Raw genomic sequence first — 24,212 nt, 5'->3', positions numbered from 1 at the left:
TTATAAGTATATTAATATAATATTCTAAGTTATTAGAATATGAGTGCAAAGAATGTGGATCTAAACTAAATAGAAATTAGTGTACTTACCCATCCTTTTCCGGGAAATATATGTATGAGAAGAGAATCTTATTATTCTTATTCCTCCCTTATGTTTCTAAACAAATTTCTTCTCAAGGATTCGTTATAATTTGATCCAACAAGGATTCATATTACAAATGTATGATTCTCGGGAGATATAGAAGTGTTGCATATTGATTTCTATATCTTAGTTAGGTTGGAACATTTGATATGTAACAAGGGGAAGGGGGCTTTTTTGGATTTCTCTAATTTGGATTTCTCCGAAGGAAAAAGACACTACTTTGATCTTTTATCCTGCTCTGTTGCTAAAGGGTCCGTCCCTGATCTGATTACTCATTAGTAAAGGTAGGATAAAAGAAAAGATGGATCTGGAGAAAAAATCCTCTGAAACTTCTGATTCTTACTACTTCACTACAATTACAAATTGTCTTTATGCCAGCAAAGAAAGCTCCATCCTTGCTACTTCAATTCTGATAAACGAAATGAACTACTTTTTTGCCTACAAATAACTAAATCTATCGCTCTACTACTTTTTTGACTTGAATTTCTTTGGTTCAAGTTCAAGGGCGGGGAAAGAACCCATGGAACTGAAATAACTCACTCGGAACACCTTTTAAAAGATTACGCGGTACGATTGGATCAAATAAACCCTTATTGAATAAATACTCCGCTACTTGTGAACCCTCAGGTACTGTCTTCTTCAATGTTTGTTCAATTACTCTTTTACCCGCGAATGCAATGTAAGCATTGGGTTCGGCAATAATGATATCTCCCAACATACCAAAACTGGCTGTCACTCCACCAGTTGTAGGGGATGTAAGGATTGATACATAGAATAATTTTTTATTTGATTGATAATTGTATAAAGCGGAAGATATTTTAGCCATTTGCATCAAGCTCAAACTTCCTTCTTGCATGCGCGCTCCTCCAGAAGCACACACCATAATAACTGGGAGAGATCTATCAGTAGCATACTCGATCAAACGTGTAATTTTCTCGCCTACTACGGATCCCATACTACCCCCCATGAACTTAAAATCCATAACACCAATTGCTATAGGAATACCATTGAGTTTGCCTATGCCTGTTTGAACAGCCTCAGCCAAACCCGTCTCTATTTGATAAGAATTGATACGATCCCTATAAGGGTCCTCCTCAGAATGAAATTCAATAGGGTCCATAGAGACCATGTTTTCATCCATAGGGGCCCAAGTGCCTGGATCAATCAAAAGTTCGATTCTATCTGAGCTACTCATTTTCAAGTGGTATCCACATTGTTCACAAATATTCATTTTTGAACTAAAAAATTTCTTATAATTTAATCCATAACAATTTTCACATTGAACCCATAAATGTCTGTATCTTTTATTTCTATCTAAATCATTATGTCTTCCGAAATCACTGTCACTAACACCACTAGTTTTTAGATTGGAGCTCCCACGGTCACTACCCCTTTCACTATCGCTACAAATGTAACTATAAATGTAATTGTCACTTGAATTGTTGCTACCATTTGGAATGCAACTATCCATATTGGTTTCAGAACGAATATAACTGTCAATGCAACTATTTATGTGACTCTTCCAACTATGCCTAGTATCATACACGTAATGATCATAATAGCGATTGTAACTCTTAGACCCATTATTTAGATTCAGATAACTAGAAAATAAACTTTCTAGTTCACCCAGAAAGTAACTATCAGTGTCAATCTCAAAAATCTGATTTTCAATATCGAAATATATGGAATAACTGTCACCATTACTATCCCTAACCCAAAAAGTCTCACCAGAGATGAGACTCCAAACGTCCTTGACACCGCCCAAGTTGAGTAAATAATCAACATTACTGCAACTATAACTGCCCCTACCACTCCAACTATTAACGTTTTTCTCACTATCATTTATAATGGGTTCTTCACTCCCGCTGGTATTTCCAATAGGGCCAAGACTCGCACTTAGTCCACACCTGCGCCCTAAATCCTCATTAGACAACATTGAATTTAACCACCATTTTTCCATAAAGCCCCTCCGCCTCCTGTTTGGAAATACAATACAATATATGAATAGTCATTCGCTGAATAATCTACTATTTCATTTCCGATCGGAATAAGCATATGGATCCAATTCTTAGGATTATTATCTCATACTCTAATACTAATAATAAGAAGTGAGTATTGAAAGAAATGATTCCTTTTTTGTCTTATGGAAGCCGGAGTATCACTCACTACACTATCACTATATATGATATAATGGAATCTTTTCTTCACTTCAATAATAAATTAAATAAAGATCAATTAAAACAGAGGTTTTTCTCCCATGTCGTAGACAAATACTCATTAGAAAGATAGAAAGAAAGATCTGTTCCCTCCTCTGAATAATTTTTGTATATATTATGAATATTAGTTTCTATTGAAACATGGAACGAAAAGGACAATATACGGGATGAGTAGAAGGAGTTGTGACCCTTAGCTTGATCTATAGTCCACAACTAGAGAGAATATCAAATGATCCGCCAATCCCGAGGATCCATGGGTTCATTATGGATCCAACAATAGAAAGATTGAACTCTTTAGTTTTAAAGAGAAGATTTTAATTTTAGATCTTGCTTGCATACTGCATAGCATACGTATGTACATATTGATATATGCAAATACATAGGAGCCTTATTCTTTAGTTGGTTCGGCTCAATCCTTTTATTTAGTAAAAGATTGGGCCGAGTTTAATTTTAATTGGTGGAACGAACGGGAATCCGAATCACTGAATTACAAGACATCCATTGCTTCGAATTCAAATTTGATCTCTTTCCATACCTCACAAGCAGCAGCCAGTTCAGGACTCCATTTGCTAGCTTCACGAATAATTTCATTACCTTCACGAGCAAGATCACGTCCCTCATTACGAGCTTGTACACACGCTTCTAAAGCTACCCTATTAGCTACTGCACCAGGTGCATTCCCCCAAGGGTGTCCCAAAGTTCCTCCACCGAACTGTAGCACGGAATCATCCCCAAATATCTCGGTCAGGGCAGGCATATGCCAAACGTGAATACCCCCTGAAGCCACGGGCAGAACACCTGGCATAGATACCCAATCTTGAGTGAAATAAATACCGCGACTCCGGTCTTTTTCAATAAAATCATCACGTAGTAAATCAACAAAGCCCAAAGTGACATCTCGTTCCCCTTCCAGTTTACCTACTACGGTACCAGAGTGAATATGATCCCCCCCAGACATACGCAACGCTTTAGCTAGTACACGGAAGTGAATACCATGATTCCTCTGTCTATCAATAACTGCATGCATTGCGCGGTGGATGTGAAGAAGTAGGCCATTGTCTCGGCAATAATGAGCCAAGCTAGTATTTGCGGTGAATCCCCCTGTTAAGTAGTCATGCATTACGATAGGAACTCCCAACTCTCGGGCACATACCGCCCTTTTGATCATTTCTTCGGATGTACCTGCAGTAGCATTCAAGTAATGTCCTTTAATTTCACCTGTTTCGGCCTGCGCTTTATAAATAGCTTCGGCGCAAAATAAGAAACGGTCTCTCCAACGCATAAACGGTTGGGAGTTCACGTTTTCATCATCCTTGGTAAAATCAAGTCCACCACGGAGACACTCATAAACCGCTCTCCCATAGTTCTTTGCGGATAACCCCAATTTTGGTTTAATAGTACATCCCAATAGGGGACGACCATACTTGTTCAATTTATCTCTCTCAACTTGGATTCCATGAGGTGGGCCCTGGAAAGTTTTAGAATAAGCAGGAGGAATTCTCAGATCCTCCAGACGTAGAGCTCGTAGGGCTTTGAACCCAAATACATTACCCACAATGGAAGTAAACATGTTAGTAACAGAACCTTCTTCAAAAAGGTCCAAAGGATAAGCTACATAAGCAATATATTGATTTTCCTCCCCAGCAACAGGCTCGATGTGGTAGCATCGTCCTTTGTAACGATCAAGGCTGGTAAGTCCATCGGTCCACACAGTTGTCCATGTACCAGTGGAAGATTCGGCAGCCACCGCAGCTCCTGCTTCCTCAGGCGGAACTCCAGGTTGAGGAGTTACTCGGAATGCTGCCAAGATATCAGTAGCAAGGGTTTCATAATCAGGAGTGTAATAAGTCAATCTGTAATCTTTAACACCAGCTTTGAATCCAACACTTGCTTTAGTTTCTGTTTTTGGTGACATAAGTTCCTCCCCACAACTCATGAATTAAGAATTCTCACAACAACCGGGGTCTACTCGACATGGATTAGGCGTGAATGAAACCTTTCACAGCAATCCCTGACAAAATTCTCAACTAATATCAACTAATTAGAAATTGAAATGCTTCATTAGTGGACCATAGTATTTGATTCGTCAAATGTATCATTATTGTATACTGTTTCATATGTATGGCGCAACCCAACCCCTTTTTCTCAAGTTCCTAATTGGTCTCCTTCTGCTTTTTTTCGTTTTTTTATCTATTTTATCTACTAAACAAACCAATTAATATAATAAAAAATTGACTCTTGACAGTGATATATGTTGTATATGTATATCGTATATGTGAAAAAATATACAGAATACAAAATGGAAAGAAGACTAGGCGAAAATAAAAAAATAAGGAAGATCAGCGGATGAGATATCAATAATGACTCATAAATCAAGTTCGGGTTCGAATTCCATACATTATATATATCCATATATATATAATTCTAGATGGGATTGTTTCTCTTTCTAATGATAGATAAATGAAAGACTTCCTCATGATCCTTATTTACCTACTCGTACTCGATATTTCGAATATCGATTGGGTTGGGTGAACTTGAAAATTCATTCATTGAATCAAATCAGTAAGCGATTGAATTGGATTCGATTGAATAGTACCAACAAAATCGAGCGCTAACTCCCATTTCTTATTGAATTAACCGATCAACTTGCTATCGTACATTTTCGGTTCGGTAATATTCGCAAAAACTTTAGACATAGTTCAGTTTTTTATGAGAACAAATCCTACTACTTCTGGTCTCGGAGTTTCAACACTTGTGGAAAAAAATCAGGGACGTATCGCTCAAATCATTGGTCCAGTACTGGATGTAGCTTTTTCCCCGGGGAAGATGCCTAATATTTACAACTCTTTGGTAGTTAAGGGTCGAGATACCGCAGGTCAGGAAATTAATGTGACTTGTGAGGTACAGCAATTATTAGGAAATAATCGAGTTAGAGCTGTAGCTATGAGTGCTACAGATGGGCTGACGAGAGGAATGGAAGTGATTGACACGGGAGCTCCTCTAAGTGTTCCAGTCGGTGGAGCCACTCTAGGACGAATTTTCAATGTTCTTGGAGAACCTGTTGATAATTTAGGTCCTGTAGATACTCGCACAACATCTCCTATTCATAGACCCGCACCCGCTTTTACACAATTAGATACAAAATTATCAATCTTTGAAACGGGCATTAAAGTGGTGGATCTTTTAGCGCCTTATCGGCGTGGGGGAAAAATCGGACTATTCGGGGGAGCCGGAGTGGGTAAAACAGTACTCATCATGGAATTAATCAACAACATTGCCAAAGCTCATGGGGGTGTATCCGTATTCGGCGGAGTAGGAGAACGCACTCGTGAAGGAAATGATCTTTACATGGAAATGAAAGAATCCGGGGTGATTAATGAAGAAAATATTGCAGAATCTAAAGTAGCTCTAGTATATGGACAGATGAATGAACCCCCGGGAGCTCGTATGAGAGTCGGTTTGACTGCCCTAACCATGGCGGAATATTTCCGTGATGTTAATGAACAAGACGTACTTCTATTTATTGACAATATCTTTCGCTTCGTTCAAGCGGGGTCAGAAGTATCTGCCTTATTAGGTAGAATGCCTTCCGCCGTGGGTTATCAGCCTACCCTGAGTACAGAAATGGGTTCTTTGCAAGAAAGAATTACTTCTACTAAAGAGGGATCTATAACTTCCATTCAAGCAGTTTATGTACCTGCGGACGATTTGACTGATCCTGCTCCTGCCACGACATTTGCACATTTAGATGCTACTACCGTACTATCAAGAGGATTAGCTGCCAAAGGTATCTATCCAGCAGTAGATCCTTTAGATTCAACGTCAACTATGCTCCAACCTCGGATTGTTGGCGAAGAACATTACGAAACTGCGCAAAGAGTTAAGCAAACTTTACAACGTTACAAAGAACTTCAGGACATTATAGCTATTCTTGGACTGGACGAATTATCCGAAGAGGATCGTTTAACCGTAGCAAGAGCGCGAAAAATTGAACGTTTCTTATCACAACCCTTCTTCGTAGCAGAAGTATTTACTGGTTCTCCAGGGAAATATGTTGGTCTCGCAGAAACAATTAGGGGGTTTCAACTGATCCTTTCCGGAGAATTAGATAGTTTTCCCGAGCAGGCCTTTTATTTGGTAGGTAATATCGATGAAGCTACCGCGAAGGCTATGAACTTAGAAGTAGAGAGCAAATTGAAGAAATGACCCTAAATCTTTGTGTACTGACTCCTAATAGAATTATTTGGGATTCAGAAGTGAAAGAAATCATTTTATCTACTAATAGTGGCCAAATCGGCGTATTACCAAACCACGCCCCTGTTGCCACGGCCGTAGATATTGGTATTTTAAGAATACGCCTCGACGACCAATGGTTAACGATGGCTCTGATGGGGGGGTTTGCCAGAATAGGCAATAATGAAATCACCATATTAGTCAATGATGCGGAGAAGGGTAGTGACATTGATCCGCAAGAAGCTCAGCGAACTCTTGAAATAGCTGAAGCTAACTTGAGTAAAGCAGAAGGCAAGAGACAAGTAATTGAGGCGAATTTAGCTCTCAGACGAGCTAGGGCACGAGTAGAGGCTATCAATGCTATTTCGTACTAGCTGATCTATCGTACTAGCTGATCCACATAATCCATAAGAATCAAAAGTTCTGTTTATACACCATATTGGATTCCGTACAATCAAGTAGAATCAATCTGATTGATGTAACGAACAAGAGTAGTGAGCGGGATAGGAATAAGGGAAAGATACAAAATCAATAAAAGAAAAGGGGGTAGAAAAACTTATTAGATGCCATTCATTGACTCCGGTACCTAATAAGTTCTACCTACTATTGGATTTGAACCAATGACTCCCGCCGTATGAAAGCAATACTCTAACCACTGGGTTAAGTAGGTCATTTATCATCACAAAGAGAAAGAATAGAGCGCATCGTATCGGGTATTTATTATTTATTATAGATGGAATATGGCTTCTAAGCAATATCAATCCTTGGCAGGAAACGGATTAGGGTATCGTGTTAGATCATGTAATATCTTTCTTGACAAGAAATGATCTATATGATAAGATATCTATCACAAGGGCTATAGCTCAGTTGGTAGAGCACCTCGTTTACACGTGCGCCAATGCTTTTCAGGGGAGTTCATCATGCAATCAAAGAAATTGATCTTCTCTTATTGAAATGAAAGATTGATGTCTTACTCCATTGATTCGAGAGAACAAGAGAACAATAGCCTGACAAGTATTGGGTTCGATTCAGTTCCAATTCGGATACGAAATAGAACCAACCATTGATTTTATCATTGATAAGGTGAATACCCAGTTAATTCAATGTTAGGCCTAATGAGTTAATAGGGACCTCAAAATAACCTCCTTTTGTCCTATGAACTTTGAGGTGTATGAAGTATCATATTTTACGCTTGAAGCGGAACGACAGGGACTCTATTGAGGTTGATCTAGGCCTAAGACAGACCTACGTCAAGGTAATCCTTTGAAACACTTTGGTATTGCTCCTGGATCAGAATATAAATAAAGAATCAGAGCACATGGAGCCATCTCGTTATCTTCATATAAAGATAAAATATGGTGGACTAACTGATTGATCCATCAGTTGATGAAAGAGCCCAATGCACAAAAATGCATGTTGGGTCTTTGAAACAGTTCGAATCATTTCGATAATAATCAGTTTGATCTGTTTTACCGAGAAGGTCTACGGTTCGAGTCCGTATAGCCCTATACCTATATAATATATTATTTGATTGATGTATTGTATGCTTTTGTAGAGTAGAATTTTGTACCCATTTTATCATCTCATTAGCGCGGCCTATGGCCGGTTGGGCCATATAAGGCCATATAATATATAAATATAATATAAAGAAGGCATTCCTGCGTGTACAAGAGATCCCTAGGGATCTCAAAGTTCAAAAAAGTTTATTCCATCCAATAGGCATTTTTCCAATATCGAATTACATACGACCTTTTTCCTCTTTTACTGCCCATGATGAAAGAGTGATTGATGCGCCTTAGGTATACCTAATCGCATTCAATCAATGAAGTCAAAATAATAACATGAGGCTAAAACAAACCTCCAACCCGGCCCAACCAGATAGTAGTAAGTGGCACGGATCTAGGACCTATTCTTGGATTTGTGGAAAAGAAAAGCCAGAGAAAAAAGAAACTCTTTCGTCAGTTTCGGTGTGAAATTGTATTCATATAACTGGACTAGCAAAGTCAGTAGTTAAGTAGTCATTTTTCTTTGTACAATACTAATTTTTTTGTATCTGAATCTACTCCAATTGCTCACCATTTGAATTCTACCAATTCATACTTTATGCAAGAAGATTAGGGTCTTTTGGGCTTGGAAGAGTTATGAATCTCTAGACCTAGATTCATCGCCTTTTTGTAAAACAACAATCAAAATTCATTATCTCTGAAACAATGAATTGATCTTAGTCTTATTTAATGAAAGAAATGTATCGACGTTTATTCTCTCTTCTATTTCTATGGGTATAGGTTTGGTTTATAGAATTAGAACCAATCGTTTGATAACGCACGATTAGACCAGAAATCTTTTATGGGGATCACTTCACTTATACTTATGTTATGATTTTATGATTTAAACTAAACGATTCCACTATCGGGCCACGCTCCGCCATGTGGGGATGCTGCAAAAAACTCCTTTTTTTGATTGCCCTGAAATCTAACATCTTGGTCTCACTAGGGGTTACTCCATTAACAAAACAAGGATTTTGAGTCAATCCAAATCGCGTAGCACTAAGAATTGGTCCGAAATGGAGTGACTTTTTCAAGACGTCTAACTTTAACTAAATAACTCAATAGGGGGTCAGGGTAATCCTATAATGAGTTGTTTTCTTATGTTATATGTAAATGTAAGGGTTCCTCAGAATTCAACGGATTGAGATTGAATCAATTAAGTATGAATCTGGTACAAGGAAAAGAGGGAATCTAATCGGTTCAAGCATTCCGTATCGAATTCATAGAAGATTCTACGCTCGGATCTGAAATGTTAATGAACAGAATAAAGGAATCCGCCAATGCTGCTAAGTCGCATATGTTATGCCGTAACTGTGGAATCATAAATACTGAACCTAGACATTCTATTGCATCTCACTATTATACTAGAATGAAAATCACTAATGACTATTAATACTAATACATAATAATAACTTAACTATATAACTATAACTCTTAAATAAAAAGAAAAGATAAAAAACTCTTTTATCTAAAGAAATTCCATTACCAATAAGTTCTAGTATTATAGTAGTTATATGGAGTTATTGTATGGTATATTTAGAAAATGAATTGTTTTTTCAGATTAATGAAAATGAATAAGTTTCAATTCATTAGAATTGAGAATGAATTTCATTCGTTTTTATGGGGAACCTGAGGAAAAAGAAAAATGAGAATTATTCGTTATTCTTATACTTATAATATAAGAGCATGATATGCCTACACCACACCAAGAAATAAGAAATATAATATAAATAAGTAAGTGGGTAAATAAGTAAGTGGGCTTCTGTTAGATAAATCTTGAAACAAGACATGACCCACATAAAACAAACTATGTGGTTCGATCACAATCAATTCTTGTTTCGAGTAAGCAGTTGGAGTTATGGATAAATTGACAATTACAATTCTAATTAATCAATGAATTCGGTATATTCTACATTCATAGGAGTACATCTATGTTTCTGCTTTACGAATATGATATTTTCTGGGCATTTCTAATGATATCAAGTGTTATTCCTATTTTGGCATTTATAATTTCCGGGGTTTTAGCCCCAATTAGTGAAGGACCAGAGAAGCTCTCCAGTTATGAATCGGGTATAGAACCAATAGGGGATGCTTGGATACAATTCCGAATCCGCTATTACATGTTTGCTCTCGTTTTTGTTGTTTTTGATGTCGAAACGGTCTTTCTTTATCCATGGGCCGTGAGTTTTGATATATTGGGCGTATACGTGTTTATAGAAGCTTTGATTTTCGTGCTTATCCCAGTTGTTGGTTCAGTTTATGCATGGCGAAAAGGAGCATTGGAATGGTCTTAGCTCCTGAATATTCAGACAATAAAAAAGAAGGAAAGGGTTCCATTGAGACAGTTATGAATTCTATGGAGTTTCCGCTCTTTGACCGAACAACCCCCAATTCAGTTATTTCAACTACATTGAATGATCTTTCGAATTGGTCAAGACTTTCCAGTTTATGGCCGCTTCTCTACGGTACCAGTTGTTGCTTCATTGAATTTGCCTCATTAATAGGCTCCCGATTCGATTTTGATCGTTATGGACTGGTGCCAAGATCAAGTCCTAGGCAAGCCGACCTTATTTTAACAGCCGGTACAGTAACAATGAAAATGGCTCCTTCTTTAGTAAGACTATATGAACAAATGCCTGAACCAAAATATGTAATTGCTATGGGAGCCTGTACTATTACAGGAGGAATGTTCAGTACCGATTCTTATAGTACCGTTCGGGGAGTCGATAAGTTAATCCCCGTCGATGTTTATTTGCCAGGCTGCCCACCTAAACCAGAGGCAATTATAGACGCTATAACGAAACTTCGTAAGAAGGTATCTCGAGAAATCTATGAAGATAGAACGGGGGCCCAACAGGAAAATCGATGTTTTACTACTAATCACAAGTTTCATCTTGGACGCAGTACTCGTGCTGTAAATTACGATCAAGGATTACTCTATCAATCGACATCGACTTCAGAGATACCTTCTGAAGCATTTTTCAAATACAAGAGTTCAGTATCTTCTCACGAATTAGTGAATTAAATAGGATGTTTTGTGCAGAATAACAAACGGTGGATCAATCTTCATAAATTTCATCGTCAATGTCAAATACTCATATAAATATGTGGGGGAGATCAAGAAGATGCAGGGTCGTTCATCCGCTTGGCTAGTGAAACACGAGCTGGTTCATAGATCTTTGGGCTTTGATTACCAAGGAGTAGAGACTTTACAAATAAAGCCCGAGGATTGGTACTCCATTGCTGTCATTTCATACGTATATGGTTACAATTATCTACGTTCCCAATGTGCCTACGATGTAGCACCGGGTGGATTGCTAGCTAGTGTGTATCATCTGACGAGAATACAGTATGGTGTGGACCAACCGGAAGAGGTATGCATAAAAGTATTTGTCCCAAGGAGTAATCCTAGAATCCCGTCTGTTTTCTGGATTTGGAAAAGCGCCGATTTTCAAGAACGGGAGTCTTATGATATGTTGGGAATCTCTTATGATAATCATCCACGCATGAAACGGATTTTGATGCCCGAAAGTTGGATTGGTTGGCCCCTACGCAAGGATTATATTGCCCCTAATTTCTATGAACTACAGGATGCTTATTGAATGATAAGAAACTTATCTTAGCTTACAAGACTCAAGAAGGAGTATTTTTACGTTCTTTCTCGTCTAGATAGAGTAACTGGACTCTCATGTCATTCGTATTATGATGGGATAAAAAAGGGGGGGTTCGAGGTTTATTTATATATAATTAATTCGAGTAAATTAATATTACCCAATATGCAATGCAAAGTATCATATCCATTGGGGGATGGGCGGAGCCAATAGGATGAATCAAAAGATACATCATGAACTATGTACCGCGCCCATCACTTAGATGGGCCCCGGAAAGCAAAAAATGTGGGAAGGGGCGAAAAAAATGGGAAAATTAAGAAATGAAAAGGGATCAGATTGGATTTGTACTGGATCGGAAATGATCTTTTCTATTCCTACCCCTCAACCCTCTGAACAGACGAGACTTCTGTGTCTTTCAGACAACTTCGGATATGTATGGAGTATTAACATGAGCCAAAGGAAGGATAGTAGGGACAAACAAAAAAGAAGAAGGAATATATTCCTTTGCCGATCCACAAGGGTCGGGATGTATGTTGTAGATACCTCGATGAATAACTACTAGACTATGAATGTAACGAATATGTATTGTATCCCGATCCATATTCATTTTCTCTTTGTATATATACATTTCGATACATTAACCATATGCCAGGAACCAGATTTGAACTGGTGACACGAGGATTTTCAGTCCTCTGCTCTACCAGCTGAGCTATCCCGACCGTCCTCTATACATTATCCTACTGGAGGACATGTATCTGTGTCAATTAATTTAAAGGTACTAAAGAAACATTACAAGTCCTGGGATTTCTTTTTCTTTGGATTTTTTTTAAACCTTTATTTGTAAGGGATATGAACTATGAATGATTCAATAATGGGATTCCTTGTATATCCTTGTATACAAATAATACATATACATATGTTATGGTTATGTTCGTTTGGACATATACTGCATTTAGCTGCTGAAGCAAGAGAGAAACTGCTAGGATCCGTTTGTCAAAGAGTCGAGCGAATGAATATCATATATAATTTTGACCCGCTTCTAATTTGGAAGCGCTGGCGAAAAAAGAGGATAAATGTTTAGGTCGTAAACTAGGCATTTCTTGGGGACTTGGGGATAGAGGGACTCGAACCCTCACGATTTCTAAAGTCGACGGATTTTCCTCCTACTACAAACAAATTGCATTGTTGTCAGCATTGACAGGTAGAATGGGACTCTATCTTTATTCTCGTTCGATCAGTCATTTCTCTCCCAGCCTTATACTCTGGAGTGAATGATTTTATCACTGAATATTTTATTTTTCTTTCAAATTGGAATCGATTCAGAACACAAGAGTTATGAACTAATTATTAATATATTTCATATATATTAATATATATAAATAAGAAAATAAAAAAAAATAAGGATTCGGGTTGTGATTAATCGTTTGATATTTCAGTTGATATTTCAGTACATAGGATCATCCCCTCAGAGTTCCGATGGATAGATTCTTCTACCAACCCCTCAACCCCATTCGTTGGAACAGCTTCCATTGAGTCTCTGCACCTATCCTTTTTTGATTCTCGCTTTCTAGGAAAGGAACCCTTGTTTTCTGTAAACAGGATTTGGCTCAGGATTGCCCATTTTTAATTCCAGGGTTTCTCTGAATTTGGAAGTTACCACTTAGTAGGTTTCCATACCAAGGCTCAATTCAATCAAGTCCGTAGCGTCTACCAATTTCGCCATATCCCCCTTTCTTTCTTTTGAGGCCGGGACCCTATTGTGATTCCATTCCCCTCTTTCCTTTCTGTTAGAACCATTCAATTCATTAAATACCGATCCGATATCGGAAAAAATCCTATTTTTAACCCTTTCAGCTCTACCAGACCAGTGTTTGGTTCAATCAGAACCAGAAATGATTCTATCATTGATGTATCCGCAATTCAATATGGATAGCTATATCCCACATATATCTGCCTCTCCTCCGCGCATTTTCCCTGCTCGATATGAAATAGTGGAACGGTCAATATTCTTCTTCTTTTTCCTATCTTTACGAATAAAATCAGAGGAGTGCATAATCTCATTATGATCCAGATTGCATTCTTAGGCTAGATCCGTTATAACTAAATAGACTAGCTTAGCTATAATAAGCTAAGATCACAGCAGCTTACTGAACTAACTCACTATTTTATTTTTATGTTATGTGAGTTGAGCCCGCTTAGCTCAGAGGTTAGAGCATCGCATTTGTAATGCGATGGTCATCGGTTCGACTCCGATAGCCGGCTTTTTCCTATCGATTTTTTATCCATGATTGATAATGTCTCCTTGAGATAAAGGAATAGTGAAAAGACTCTTCCCTTTTTTCTTCCAAATCTCGGGTTCCCGATCTATTATGTCTATGTCGCAGGAACTTACATTCCAATTCAATTATGAGTAAAAAACTTATTGGAGCAGTTGTATCTCTATAGAACAAATCGTGGGATACTTACTTACCATGTATACATATATACAAAATAATACGGGTATTGATACAATTCATCTAATTTCTCTTTTTAGCATTAGCACTTCAGTGGGTTTCGCTTTGTTTATCGTTTAGTTCAGTCTTAAGGTTTATCCTATTCTTTAAAATAAGGAGTCTTTATGTCTCGTTACCGAGGACCTCGTTTTAAAAAAATACGCCGTCTGGGGGCTTTGCCGGGACTAACTAGTAAAAAACCTAGGTCCGCAAGTGATCTTAGAAACCAATCCCGCTCCGGGAAAAGATCTCAATATCGTATTCGTTTAGAAGAAAAACAGAAATTGCGTTTTCATTATGGTCTGACGGAGCGACAACTACTTCGATATGTTCGTATCGCTGGAAAAGCAAACGGTTCGACGGGTCAAGTTTTACTGCAACTACTTGAGATGCGTTTGGATAACATTCTTTTTCGATTGGGTATGGCTTCAACTATTCCTGGAGCCAGGCAATTAGTTAACCATGGACATATTTTAGTTAATGGTCGTCTAGTGGATATACCAAGTTATCGCTGCAAACCCCGAGATATTATTACTACGAAGGATAAACAAAGATCCAGAGCTTTGATTCAAAATCATATGGATTCATCCTCCAACGCGGAATTGCCAAAACATTTGACTCTGCACTCATTGCAATATAAAGGGGTAGTCAATCAAATAATAGATAGTAAATGGGTCGGTTTGAAAGTCAATGAATTGCTAATCGTAGAATATTATTCCCGACAAACTTGAACCTAAAATACCCAGCAAAGGTTAGGACAATTTTGTCCCTTTTTTCGCTGAAAGAAGTAGAGGGATTTGATACGGATTTTGATCCCATTCACGTATCGCAAATGGATCAGCAGTGATATTTTCATTCACTGTCCGCTCTTTTCTTCCCCCTCTTTTTGTTCTTTTCCTTTTACGTATCACAGCACAGTAATTAGGAATAGAAAAAAATCTCTATAAAGAAAGAAAAGAAGGGTCTTTCTCTTCTCTTAGAATAACGGTATCAATTGGTATTTGATACATTGTGTGGTTGGTAACGTTGGTGAATTAGATGAGGATACGGAAAGAGAGGGATTCGAACCCTCGGTAAACAAAAGCCTACATAGCATTTCCAATGCTACGCCTTGAACCACTCGGCCATCTCTCCTACATAACCTTATCTTATTAATTATGACCCAGAAACCAAGTGAATAGCGAGTCACTCATATTATTTAGTACAGGTACGACCGATCCATTATCATATCAAACTTTTTGTCAAGGAACGATCTTCCTTCAAGTTTCGAGGGATAAAAAAGAAAAACGTATTCATCCTTGTCAAGACGACGGACGCTCCCATCTTATTGATATTTGATTTCTACCGGATTAAACCAACGGGTTGGAATGAATCAACCGATGGATCCTTTCCAGTTTCATTTCAGATTTTTCAAAAATAATCCCTCCCATGAGCTATGGATCTATTACAAATTGATGAATCATCCCATGGATTTTCATTCTATAATCTTATGGTGTCTACACGCTATGCACACAAAATGGATAGTTATCCTTACCCCATTTTTATCATGGAATGCTTATTCCATTTTTTTATTATCATAATGAAATCCAATTTTGGTTAGGTTATGATAGGATAGGTTATTGTTTATTATATTAGTATTAGAATCTGTAGAAAAAATTCCTTGATTCTTGCATTTCAATGAAATAGCTAATAGTCTCATTGGTATACTACTAAATTGGAATCGAAAATCCAACCGTATTCAAATAGTTCCTTATTGATCCCTTCCCAAAAGTACTGAGTAAAAGATCCACATTTTTTGATTTTATAATTAGTTTAATTAGTTATTAGTCTTTTTTTTTTATGTCATTTCGTATCGTACAATTCCTTTGTTGTGGGATCATTTACCCGCGAGGGGTAATGAGAAGAATTATAAAATGGATTGCAAACTATGCCTAGATCTCGGATAAATGGAAATTTTATTGATAAAACCTCTTCAATTGTAGCCAATATCTTATTACGAATAATTCCGACAACTTCGGGAGAAAAAGAGGCATTTACCTATTACAGAGATGGTGCGATTTGATTCCTTTTTTCTTACTTACCACTCTATTTCATTTATTCTTATTCTTACAAAAAGAGACACGATTCGGTATGGAAAGAAAAAGATTGGTAAAAACCTACGCTTGGTGAAGGTGAAGTTTGGAGATAGAGCAATCCCTTCTGTCGTGTATCCTCGATTGATGCAACCTCAGATGCTTCAATTGTCGATTCTAGTATTGAGCGAAAGGTTACACCTATAGGTTCTGTATTGCATGTCAATTCTACTGTAATAGTGCCAATAGGTGGCATAGGGGAAGAAGCACTACACCTAGGAATCAACAAAACGAAAACTTTGTTATATAATTCCCCCTTCTTCTTATCGGGATCGGGACTACCAAGAATGGTTAGGACAACAAACATCCATCTCGTTCGTACTTTGGATACCCGTATAACCATCAAAGATCGTTGAAGTGACTAATTCCTGGAAATAGGGGGCGTTAAGAACAAAGAAATTGCTGGAGTTACCATTTTTCTCTAAGAAAGACCAACATGTTTGGTATTAAGTAAGAAAAGACCTCTTGCAGGAAGGCTGGCTAGAGATTTCTTGTAAAAACACTAGCCCCTGTCAGTTCATAAGGAAAATATTTAAATCTTTTTGGTTTTGGTTTGATTCCATGGATTATTTCCCTTAATATTATATTATGCGCAGAAGGGAGGAGCCGTATGAGATGGAAATCTCACGTACGGTTCTGGAACGGAGATTCTTGGAATGAACGACCGTAACGGATGTCAGCTCAATCTGAAGGAAATTATGCGGAAGCTTTACAGAATTATTATGAAGCTATGCGACCAGAAATTGATCCCTACGATCGAAGTTATATACTCTATAATATAGGCCTTATACACACAAGTAACGGAGAACATACGAAGGCTTTGGAATATTATTTCCGAGCACTAGAACGAAATCCATTCTTACCACAAGCTTCTAATAATATGGCCGTGATCTGCCATTACGTGCGACTATCTCTACTATAGAAATAGAAAGAAGGAAAGAAAGATCAAATCCGCTAGTATTAAAACCTCCTATTGCTAGTACTAGGAAATCTAAGGAGAAACAAAAAAAATAGGCTTTCTACATATCCATTGTCCAAAGGGGAACGATTTTTAGAAGCTGTAGCAAAAAAACAGACTTCATAGAAGCCGATATATGAAGAACTAAGTATAGCCCTTATACTAGATTCTATGGATAAAGGATCTAATTGATAAAAGAAGCACCGTAAAGATCAATTATTGAGGTTTTTGGCCGATACAATAAGACCTGCTTACTTATGTATGTCATAATATGACATAAAAGTTAGGAATCAACTTATGTAATAGGGTTGATCCACTAAGGTATTGAGCAGCGGTGTAGTATCAGATCCCAAGGAGAGTAAGTCCTTTTTTCTTATCGAAGAAAGTCTTTTTCAAAGATTCTATATGAATTTCTAGACGAAACCGAGATAGTTAACTTTCAGAAAACTCTAATGATAGAGGGAGATATCTATGCTTCATTCTTCTGAGAGTGGGAGAAGAGATAAAACTGATTATTGATCCAAATCGGAGTTTGAAACTCATGTAATTAACTTAACCTCTTCAGGTTATTTGATTTGGCTAATCCAAGAAGGGATAGATCTCCGATAAATCTCATTCAGCTAGATACGGTAGATTAAGAAAGATGTAACGCCAAAAAAGAGTTGACTGCTGAGCCGTATGAGGCAGGAAACTCTCAAGTACGGTTCTAAGGGAAGGAATTGACCTACCTATTCCGACCGGGGAGAAGAGGCCATTCGACAGGGAGATTCAGAAATTGCGGAGGCTTGGTTCGATCAAGCTGCTGAGTATTGGAAACAAGCCATAGCGCTTACTCCAGGTAATTATATTGAAGCACAGAATTGGTTGAAGATCACAGGGCGGTTCGAATAAGAACACTTTCTTTTTGAATTGAATTCACTTAAATTGTTTGTTGGATCCATCAAATAGATTGTTGCCCCGGGGGAATCGATAGAGGAATTTCATTATATCCCTTCTAAGATCGTTCTTTTTATTTCATTTGGTACCTTATAGGGGTAGACGATATATGCATATGGCACAGAATCTCTTCCTTTCTCTTAGCGATTGCTAACTAATCAAAAAGACGTCTAAAATCGATATCGGGATATTTCTTATCTTAGTCATTAGTAATGACTAATGAGAGATCTTGTGATTTGTAATGGCGTAATACGTTGCATGTAACGTAGTATACAAGTAGACCCATCTAGGCACTCATACATCGAAATATGAGTAGACTAGGTTGGGCCAAAAAGTTGTTTTTGGCTCGCGTCGGGAAGGGATTTACAAAAAAACGGTCCGTTGAGCACCTCATAGATATGTCATAATAGATCCGAACACTTGCCCCGGATAGACTTCCATATCATAATTGCTCATAATTGCTCTAGTGAATAACTAAGGAAAATTGTGGGGGATAGAAAGGAACTAATCAGAAATATATATTTCTCAGAGGTTCACTAATTACTTTACTTTTTGTTGGCGGGTCTCTTCGTATGTGTTGTCCGGAAAGAGGAGGACTCAATGATTATTCGTTCGCCGGAACCAGAAGTGAAGATTTTGGTGGATAGGGATCCCATAAAAACTTCATTCGAGGAATGGGCCAGACCCGGCCATTTCTCAAGGACAATAGCTAAGGGCCCTGATACTACCACTTGGATCTGGAACCTACATGCTGATGCTCACGATTTCGATAGCCATACCAATGATTTGGAGGAGATCTCCCGAAAAGTATTTAGTGCTCATTTCGGTCAACTATCCATCATCTTTCTTTGGTTGAGTGGCATGTATTTCCATGGAGCCCGTTTTTCCAATTATGAAGCGTGGCTGAGCGACCCTACTCACATCGGACCCAGTGCCCAGGTGGTTTGGCCGATAGTGGGTCAAGAAATATTGAATGGCGATGTAGGCGGAGGTTTCCGAGGAATACAAATAACCTCTGGATTTTTTCAGATTTGGCGAGCGTCGGGAATAACTAGTGAATTACAACTTTATTGTACTGCAATTGGAGCATTGATCTTTGCAGCGTTAATGCTTTTTGCCGGTTGGTTCCATTATCACAAAGCTGCTCCAAAATTGGCTTGGTTCCAAGATGTAGAATCCATGTTGAACCACCACTTAGCAGGGTTACTAGGACTTGGGTCTCTTTCTTGGGCAGGGCATCAAGTACATGTATCTTTACCTATTAACCAATTTCTGAACGCTGGGGTGGATCCTAAGGAAATACCACTTCCTCATGAATTTATCTTGAATCGGGATCTTTTGGCTCAACTTTATCCCAGTTTTGCAGAGGGAGCAACCCCGTTTTTCACCCTGAATTGGTCAAAATACGCGGAATTTCTTACTTTTCGTGGAGGGTTAGATCCAGTAACAGGAGGTCTATGGCTAACCGATATTGCACACCATCATTTGGCTATTGCAATTCTTTTCCTGATAGCTGGTCACATGTATAAGACCAACTGGGGCATTGGTCATGACCTGAAAGATATTTTAGAGGCTCATAAGGGTCCGTTTACAGGTGAGGGTCATAAGGGCCTCTATGAGATCCTAACAACGTCATGGCATGCTCAATTAGCTCTGAATTTAGCTATGTTAGGTTCTTTAACCATTGTAGTAGCCCACCATATGTACTCTATGCCCCCTTATCCATACCTAGCTACTGATTATGGTACACAACTTTCGTTGTTCACGCATCACATGTGGATCGGTGGATTTCTCATAGTTGGTGCTGCTGCACATGCAGCAATTTTTATGGTAAGAGACTATGATCCAACTACTCGATACAACGATCTATTAGATCGTGTCCTTAGGCACCGAGATGCAATCATATCACATCTTAACTGGGTGTGTATATTTCTAGGCTTTCACAGTTTTGGCTTGTATATTCATAATGATACTATGAGCGCTTTGGGGCGTCCCCAAGATATGTTTTCAGATACCGCTATACAATTACAACCTATCTTTGCTCAATGGATACAAAACACTCATGCTTTAGCACCTAGCGCAACAGCTCCTGGTGCAACAGCGGGCACCAGCTTGACTTGGGGGGGTGGTGATTTAGTAGCAGTAGGCGGCAAAGTAGCTTTGTTACCTATTCCACTGGGAACCGCAGATTTTTTGGTACATCACATTCATGCATTTACGATCCATGTAACTGTATTGATACTACTGAAAGGTGTTCTATTTGCCCGCAGTTCTCGTTTGATACCTGATAAAGCAAATCTTGGTTTTCGTTTCCCTTGTGACGGACCCGGAAGAGGGGGAACATGCCAAGTCTCCGCCTGGGATCATGTCTTCCTAGGTCTATTCTGGATGTACAATGCGATTTCGGTAGTAATTTTCCATTTCAGCTGGAAGATGCAGTCAGATGTTTGGGGTAGTATAAGTGATCAAGGGGTGGTAACTCATATCACGGGGGGAAACTTTGCACAGAGTTCCATTACAATTAATGGGTGGCTAAGAGATTTTTTATGGGCACAGTCCTCCCAAGTAATCCAGTCTTATGGCTCTTCATTATCCGCCTATGGTCTTTTCTTCTTAGGTGCTCATTTTGTCTGGGCCTTCAGTTTAATGTTTCTATTTAGCGGTCGTGGTTATTGGCAAGAACTCATTGAATCCATCGTCTGGGCTCATAACAAATTAAAAGTTGCTCCTGCTACTCAGCCTAGAGCCTTGAGCATTATACAAGGACGCGCTGTAGGAGTAACCCATTACCTTCTGGGTGGAATTGCCACAACATGGGCATTCTTCTTAGCAAGAATTATTTCAGTAGGATAATGGCTAGGAGGATTTGAAAGGCATTATGGCATTAAGATTTCCAAGGTTTAGCCAAGGCTTAGCTCAGGACCCCACTACTCGTCGTATTTGGTTTGGTATTGCTACCGCACATGACTTCGAGAGTCATGATGATATCACCGAGGAACGTCTTTATCAGAATATTTTTGCTTCTCACTTCGGGCAGTTAGCAATAATCTTTCTGTGGACTTCCGGCAATCTGTTTCATGTGGCTTGGCAAGGAAATTTTGAGTCATGGGTACAGGACCCCTTACATGTAAGACCCATTGCTCATACTATTTGGGATCCTCATTTTGGTCAACCGGCTGTAGAAGCTTTTACTCGAGGGGGTGCTCTTGGCCCAGTGAATATTGCTTATTCCGGTGTTTATCAATGGTGGTATACAATCGGCTTGCGCACCAACGAAGATCTTTATACTGGAGCTCTTTTTCTATTATTTATTTCTGCCATATCTTTAGTAGCGGGTTGGTTACATCTACAACCCAAATGGAAGCCAAGCGTTTCGTGGTTCAAAAATGCCGAATCTCGTCTCAATCATCATTTGTCAGGGCTCTTCGGAGTAAGCTCCTTGGCTTGGGCAGGACATTTAGTTCATGTTGCTATTCCCGGGTCAAGGGGTGAATATGTCAGATGGAATAATTTCTTAGATGTATTACCATATCCCCAAGGATTGGGGCCACTTTTTACAGGTCAGTGGAATCTTTATGCCCAAAACCCCGATTCCAGTAGTCATTTATTCGGTACCTCCCAAGGAGCGGGAACTGCCATTCTAACCCTTCTCGGGGGATTCCATCCGCAAACTCAAAGTTTATGGCTGACCGATATTGCCCATCATCATTTAGCTATTGCATTCATTTTTCTCGTTGCTGGTCATATGTATAGAACTAACTTCGGGATTGGGCACAGTATAAAAGATCTTCTAGAGGCGCATATTCCTCCGGGGGGTCGATTGGGGCGCGGGCATAAAGGCCTTTATGACACAATCAATAATTCGATTCATTTTCAATTAGGTCTTGCTCTAGCCTCTTTGGGGGTTATTACTTCCTTGGTAGCTCAACACATGTACTCTTTACCTGCTTATGCATTTATAGCACAAGACTTTACTACTCAAGCTGCGTTATATACTCATCACCAATACATCGCAGGGTTCATCATGACAGGAGCCTTTGCTCATGGAGCTATATTCTTCATTAGGGATTACAACCCGCAGCAGAATGAGGATAATGTATTGGCAAGAATGTTAGACCATAAAGAAGCTATCATATCTCATTTAAGTTGGGCTAGCTTGTTCCTGGGGTTCCATACCTTGGGACTCTATGTTCATAATGACGTCATGCTTGCTTTTGGTACTCCAGAAAAACAAATCTTGATCGAACCCATATTTGCCCAATGGATACAGTCCGCTCATGGTAAGACTTCATATGGGTTTGATGTACTCTTATCTTCAACGAATGGCCCAGCATTTAATGCAGGTCAAAGCTTATGGTTACCTGGATGGTTGAATGCTATTAATGAAAATCGTAATTCACTATTCTTAACAATAGGGCCGGGGGACTTCTTGGTACATCATGCTATTGCTCTAGGTTTGCATACAACTACATTGATCTTAGTAAAAGGTGCTTTAGATGCACGTGGTTCCAAGTTAATGCCAGATAAAAAGGATTTCGGGTATAGTTTCCCCTGCGATGGTCCAGGACGAGGTGGTACTTGTGATATTTCGGCTTGGGATGCATTTTATTTGGCAGTTTTCTGGATGTTAAATACCATTGGATGGGTTACCTTCTATTGGCATTGGAAGCATATCACATTATGGCAGGGTAATGTTTCGCAATTTAATGAATCTTCCACTTATTTGATGGGATGGTTAAGAGATTATCTATGGTTAAACTCTTCACAACTTATCAACGGATATAATCCTTTTGGTATGAATAGTTTATCCGTCTGGGCGTGGATGTTCTTATTTGGGCATCTTGTTTGGGCTACTGGATTCATGTTCTTAATTTCCTGGCGTGGATATTGGCAGGAATTGATTGAAACTTTAGCATGGGCTCATGAACGCACACCTTTGGCTAATTTGATTCGCTGGAGGGATAAACCGGTGGCTCTTTCCATTGTACAAGCAAGACTGGTTGGCTTAGCTCACTTTTCTGTAGGTTATATATTTACCTACGCAGCTTTCTTGATTGCTTCTACATCAGGCAAATTTGGTTAAGTTGATTATTTATTTTCAAAAGGAAGGCGCGATATCAAAAAAAATCTCATTTTTTATTTCGATGGAGAGGGGGCGCGCCTTCTTATATTTATACATCTAGGATCCGATCTGTATTGTGTATCATTGGTAATAATAGGAACTACACCATTATGGCAAGGAAAAGTTTGATTCAGAGGGAGAAGAAGAGGCAGAAATTAGAAGAGAAATATCATTTGATTCGTCGATCCTCAAAAAAAGAAATAAGCAAAGTTTCATCGTTGGACGAGAAATGGGAAATTCATGTAAAATTGCAATCCCCACCACGTAATAGTGCACCTATACGTCTTCATCGACGCTGTTTTTTGACCGGAAGACCCAGAGCTAACTATCGAGACTTTGGGCTATCCGGACACGTACTCCGCGAAATGGTTCATGCATGTTTGTTGCCGGGGGCAACAAGATCAAGTTGGTAGGGATAAAAAGATCCCTTCCAAGTCCTATTTCTATTCATTTCTATTAGAGGAGCCCCCTTTACCATTCTGTACGAATAGGCTATACTATTCATATCAATCTGGTATAGGGGCACCCTTTACCATTCTGTACGAATAGGCTATACTATTCATATCAATCTGGTATAGGGGCACCTCTAATCCCTATTCGTTCATTAGTCATTAGTTCCGAGTTCGTCAGCGCGGGGTAGAGCAGTTTGGTAGCTCGCAAGGCTCATAACCTTGAGGTCACGGGTTCAAATCCTGTCTCCGCAACATATTTTTTTCTTTGTATTTGTCAAAATTTATATCTATTTATTTTGAAGTCTGATTCTTTCACCTTAATGAACTGGGAGTCTGAGTAAAAGAAAATACAACCACTACACTATAGTAGGT

At 38.7% G+C, this 24,212-nt stretch overlaps 12 protein-coding genes and 7 non-coding genes across 19 annotated transcripts; 13 read left to right on the top strand and 6 right to left on the bottom strand. All coding sequences in view use genetic code 11, as the record gives it.

Annotated features, from left to right (window-relative positions):
* Window positions 1–640: 640 nt before the first annotated feature.
* accD (acetyl-CoA carboxylase carboxyltransferase beta subunit) lies at window positions 641–2,101 on the bottom strand. Its single transcript has one exon. It carries the CDS (start codon window positions 2,099–2,101, stop codon window positions 641–643), a length of 1,461 nt encoding a protein of 486 aa, YP_010167137.1.
* A 743-nt stretch (window positions 2,102–2,844) lies between these two features.
* rbcL (ribulose-1,5-bisphosphate carboxylase/oxygenase large subunit) lies at window positions 2,845–4,272 on the bottom strand. Its single transcript has one exon. The coding sequence runs from the start codon at window positions 4,270–4,272 to the stop codon at window positions 2,845–2,847; it is 1,428 nt and encodes a 475-aa protein (YP_010167136.1).
* Window positions 4,273–5,066: 794 nt separating this feature from the next.
* Window positions 5,067–6,563, top strand: atpB (ATP synthase CF1 beta subunit). Its single transcript has one exon. The coding sequence runs from the start codon at window positions 5,067–5,069 to the stop codon at window positions 6,561–6,563; it is 1,497 nt and encodes a 498-aa protein (YP_010167135.1).
* On the top strand, window positions 6,560–6,964 carry atpE (ATP synthase CF1 epsilon subunit). The gene has a single exon. It carries the CDS (start codon window positions 6,560–6,562, stop codon window positions 6,962–6,964), a length of 405 nt encoding a protein of 134 aa, YP_010167134.1.
* A 223-nt stretch (window positions 6,965–7,187) lies between these two features.
* Window positions 7,188–7,260, bottom strand: trnM-CAU. The gene has a single exon. It is a non-coding gene; the product is annotated as a tRNA-Met (tRNA).
* Window positions 7,261–7,442: 182 nt separating this feature from the next.
* Window positions 7,443–8,098, top strand: trnV-UAC. Its single transcript has 2 exons — window positions 7,443–7,480; window positions 8,064–8,098. It is a non-coding gene; the product is annotated as a tRNA-Val (tRNA).
* A 1,970-nt stretch (window positions 8,099–10,068) lies between these two features.
* On the top strand, window positions 10,069–10,431 carry ndhC (NADH-plastoquinone oxidoreductase subunit 3). The gene has a single exon. It carries the CDS (start codon window positions 10,069–10,071, stop codon window positions 10,429–10,431), a length of 363 nt encoding a protein of 120 aa, YP_010167133.1.
* A 53-nt stretch (window positions 10,432–10,484) lies between these two features.
* Window positions 10,485–11,162, top strand: ndhK (NADH-plastoquinone oxidoreductase subunit K). The gene has a single exon. It carries the CDS (start codon window positions 10,485–10,487, stop codon window positions 11,160–11,162), a length of 678 nt encoding a protein of 225 aa, YP_010167132.1.
* Window positions 11,163–11,262: 100 nt separating this feature from the next.
* Window positions 11,263–11,739, top strand: ndhJ (NADH-plastoquinone oxidoreductase subunit J). The gene has a single exon. The coding sequence runs from the start codon at window positions 11,263–11,265 to the stop codon at window positions 11,737–11,739; it is 477 nt and encodes a 158-aa protein (YP_010167131.1).
* A 655-nt stretch (window positions 11,740–12,394) lies between these two features.
* Window positions 12,395–12,467, bottom strand: trnF-GAA. The gene has a single exon. It is a non-coding gene; the product is annotated as a tRNA-Phe (tRNA).
* A 390-nt stretch (window positions 12,468–12,857) lies between these two features.
* Window positions 12,858–13,477, bottom strand: trnL-UAA. The gene is made up of 2 exons: window positions 13,443–13,477; window positions 12,858–12,907 (listed from the first exon to the last, which is right to left on the bottom strand). It is a non-coding gene; the product is annotated as a tRNA-Leu (tRNA).
* A 460-nt stretch (window positions 13,478–13,937) lies between these two features.
* trnT-UGU lies at window positions 13,938–14,010 on the top strand. Its single transcript has one exon. It is a non-coding gene; the product is annotated as a tRNA-Thr (tRNA).
* A 355-nt stretch (window positions 14,011–14,365) lies between these two features.
* On the top strand, window positions 14,366–14,971 carry rps4 (ribosomal protein S4). The gene has a single exon. It carries the CDS (start codon window positions 14,366–14,368, stop codon window positions 14,969–14,971), a length of 606 nt encoding a protein of 201 aa, YP_010167130.1.
* Window positions 14,972–15,287: 316 nt separating this feature from the next.
* Window positions 15,288–15,374, bottom strand: trnS-GGA. The gene has a single exon. It is a non-coding gene; the product is annotated as a tRNA-Ser (tRNA).
* Window positions 15,375–16,167: 793 nt separating this feature from the next.
* Window positions 16,168–18,221, top strand: ycf3 (photosystem I assembly protein Ycf3). The gene is made up of 3 exons: window positions 16,168–16,291; window positions 17,044–17,273; window positions 18,069–18,221. The coding sequence occupies exons 1-3, from the start codon at window positions 16,168–16,170 to the stop codon at window positions 18,219–18,221; spliced, it is 507 nt and encodes a 168-aa protein (YP_010167129.1).
* Window positions 18,222–18,866: 645 nt separating this feature from the next.
* psaA (photosystem I P700 apoprotein A1) lies at window positions 18,867–21,119 on the top strand. Its single transcript has one exon. The coding sequence runs from the start codon at window positions 18,867–18,869 to the stop codon at window positions 21,117–21,119; it is 2,253 nt and encodes a 750-aa protein (YP_010167128.1).
* A 25-nt stretch (window positions 21,120–21,144) lies between these two features.
* Window positions 21,145–23,349, top strand: psaB (photosystem I P700 apoprotein A2). Its single transcript has one exon. The coding sequence runs from the start codon at window positions 21,145–21,147 to the stop codon at window positions 23,347–23,349; it is 2,205 nt and encodes a 734-aa protein (YP_010167127.1).
* A 149-nt stretch (window positions 23,350–23,498) lies between these two features.
* rps14 (ribosomal protein S14) lies at window positions 23,499–23,801 on the top strand. The gene has a single exon. It carries the CDS (start codon window positions 23,499–23,501, stop codon window positions 23,799–23,801), a length of 303 nt encoding a protein of 100 aa, YP_010167126.1.
* Window positions 23,802–24,018: 217 nt separating this feature from the next.
* trnfM-CAU lies at window positions 24,019–24,092 on the top strand. Its single transcript has one exon. It is a non-coding gene; the product is annotated as a tRNA-Met (tRNA).
* Window positions 24,093–24,212: the final 120 nt, after the last annotated feature.

This window comes from Nymphaea colorata, chloroplast (assembly GCF_008831285.2).
Source record: "Nymphaea colorata chloroplast, complete genome".
Classification (NCBI taxonomy): Eukaryota; Viridiplantae; Streptophyta; class Magnoliopsida; order Nymphaeales; family Nymphaeaceae; genus Nymphaea; species Nymphaea colorata.
The sequence above is the reverse complement of the archived record's forward strand: the minus strand, read 5'-3'. Positions and strand labels throughout refer to the sequence as shown.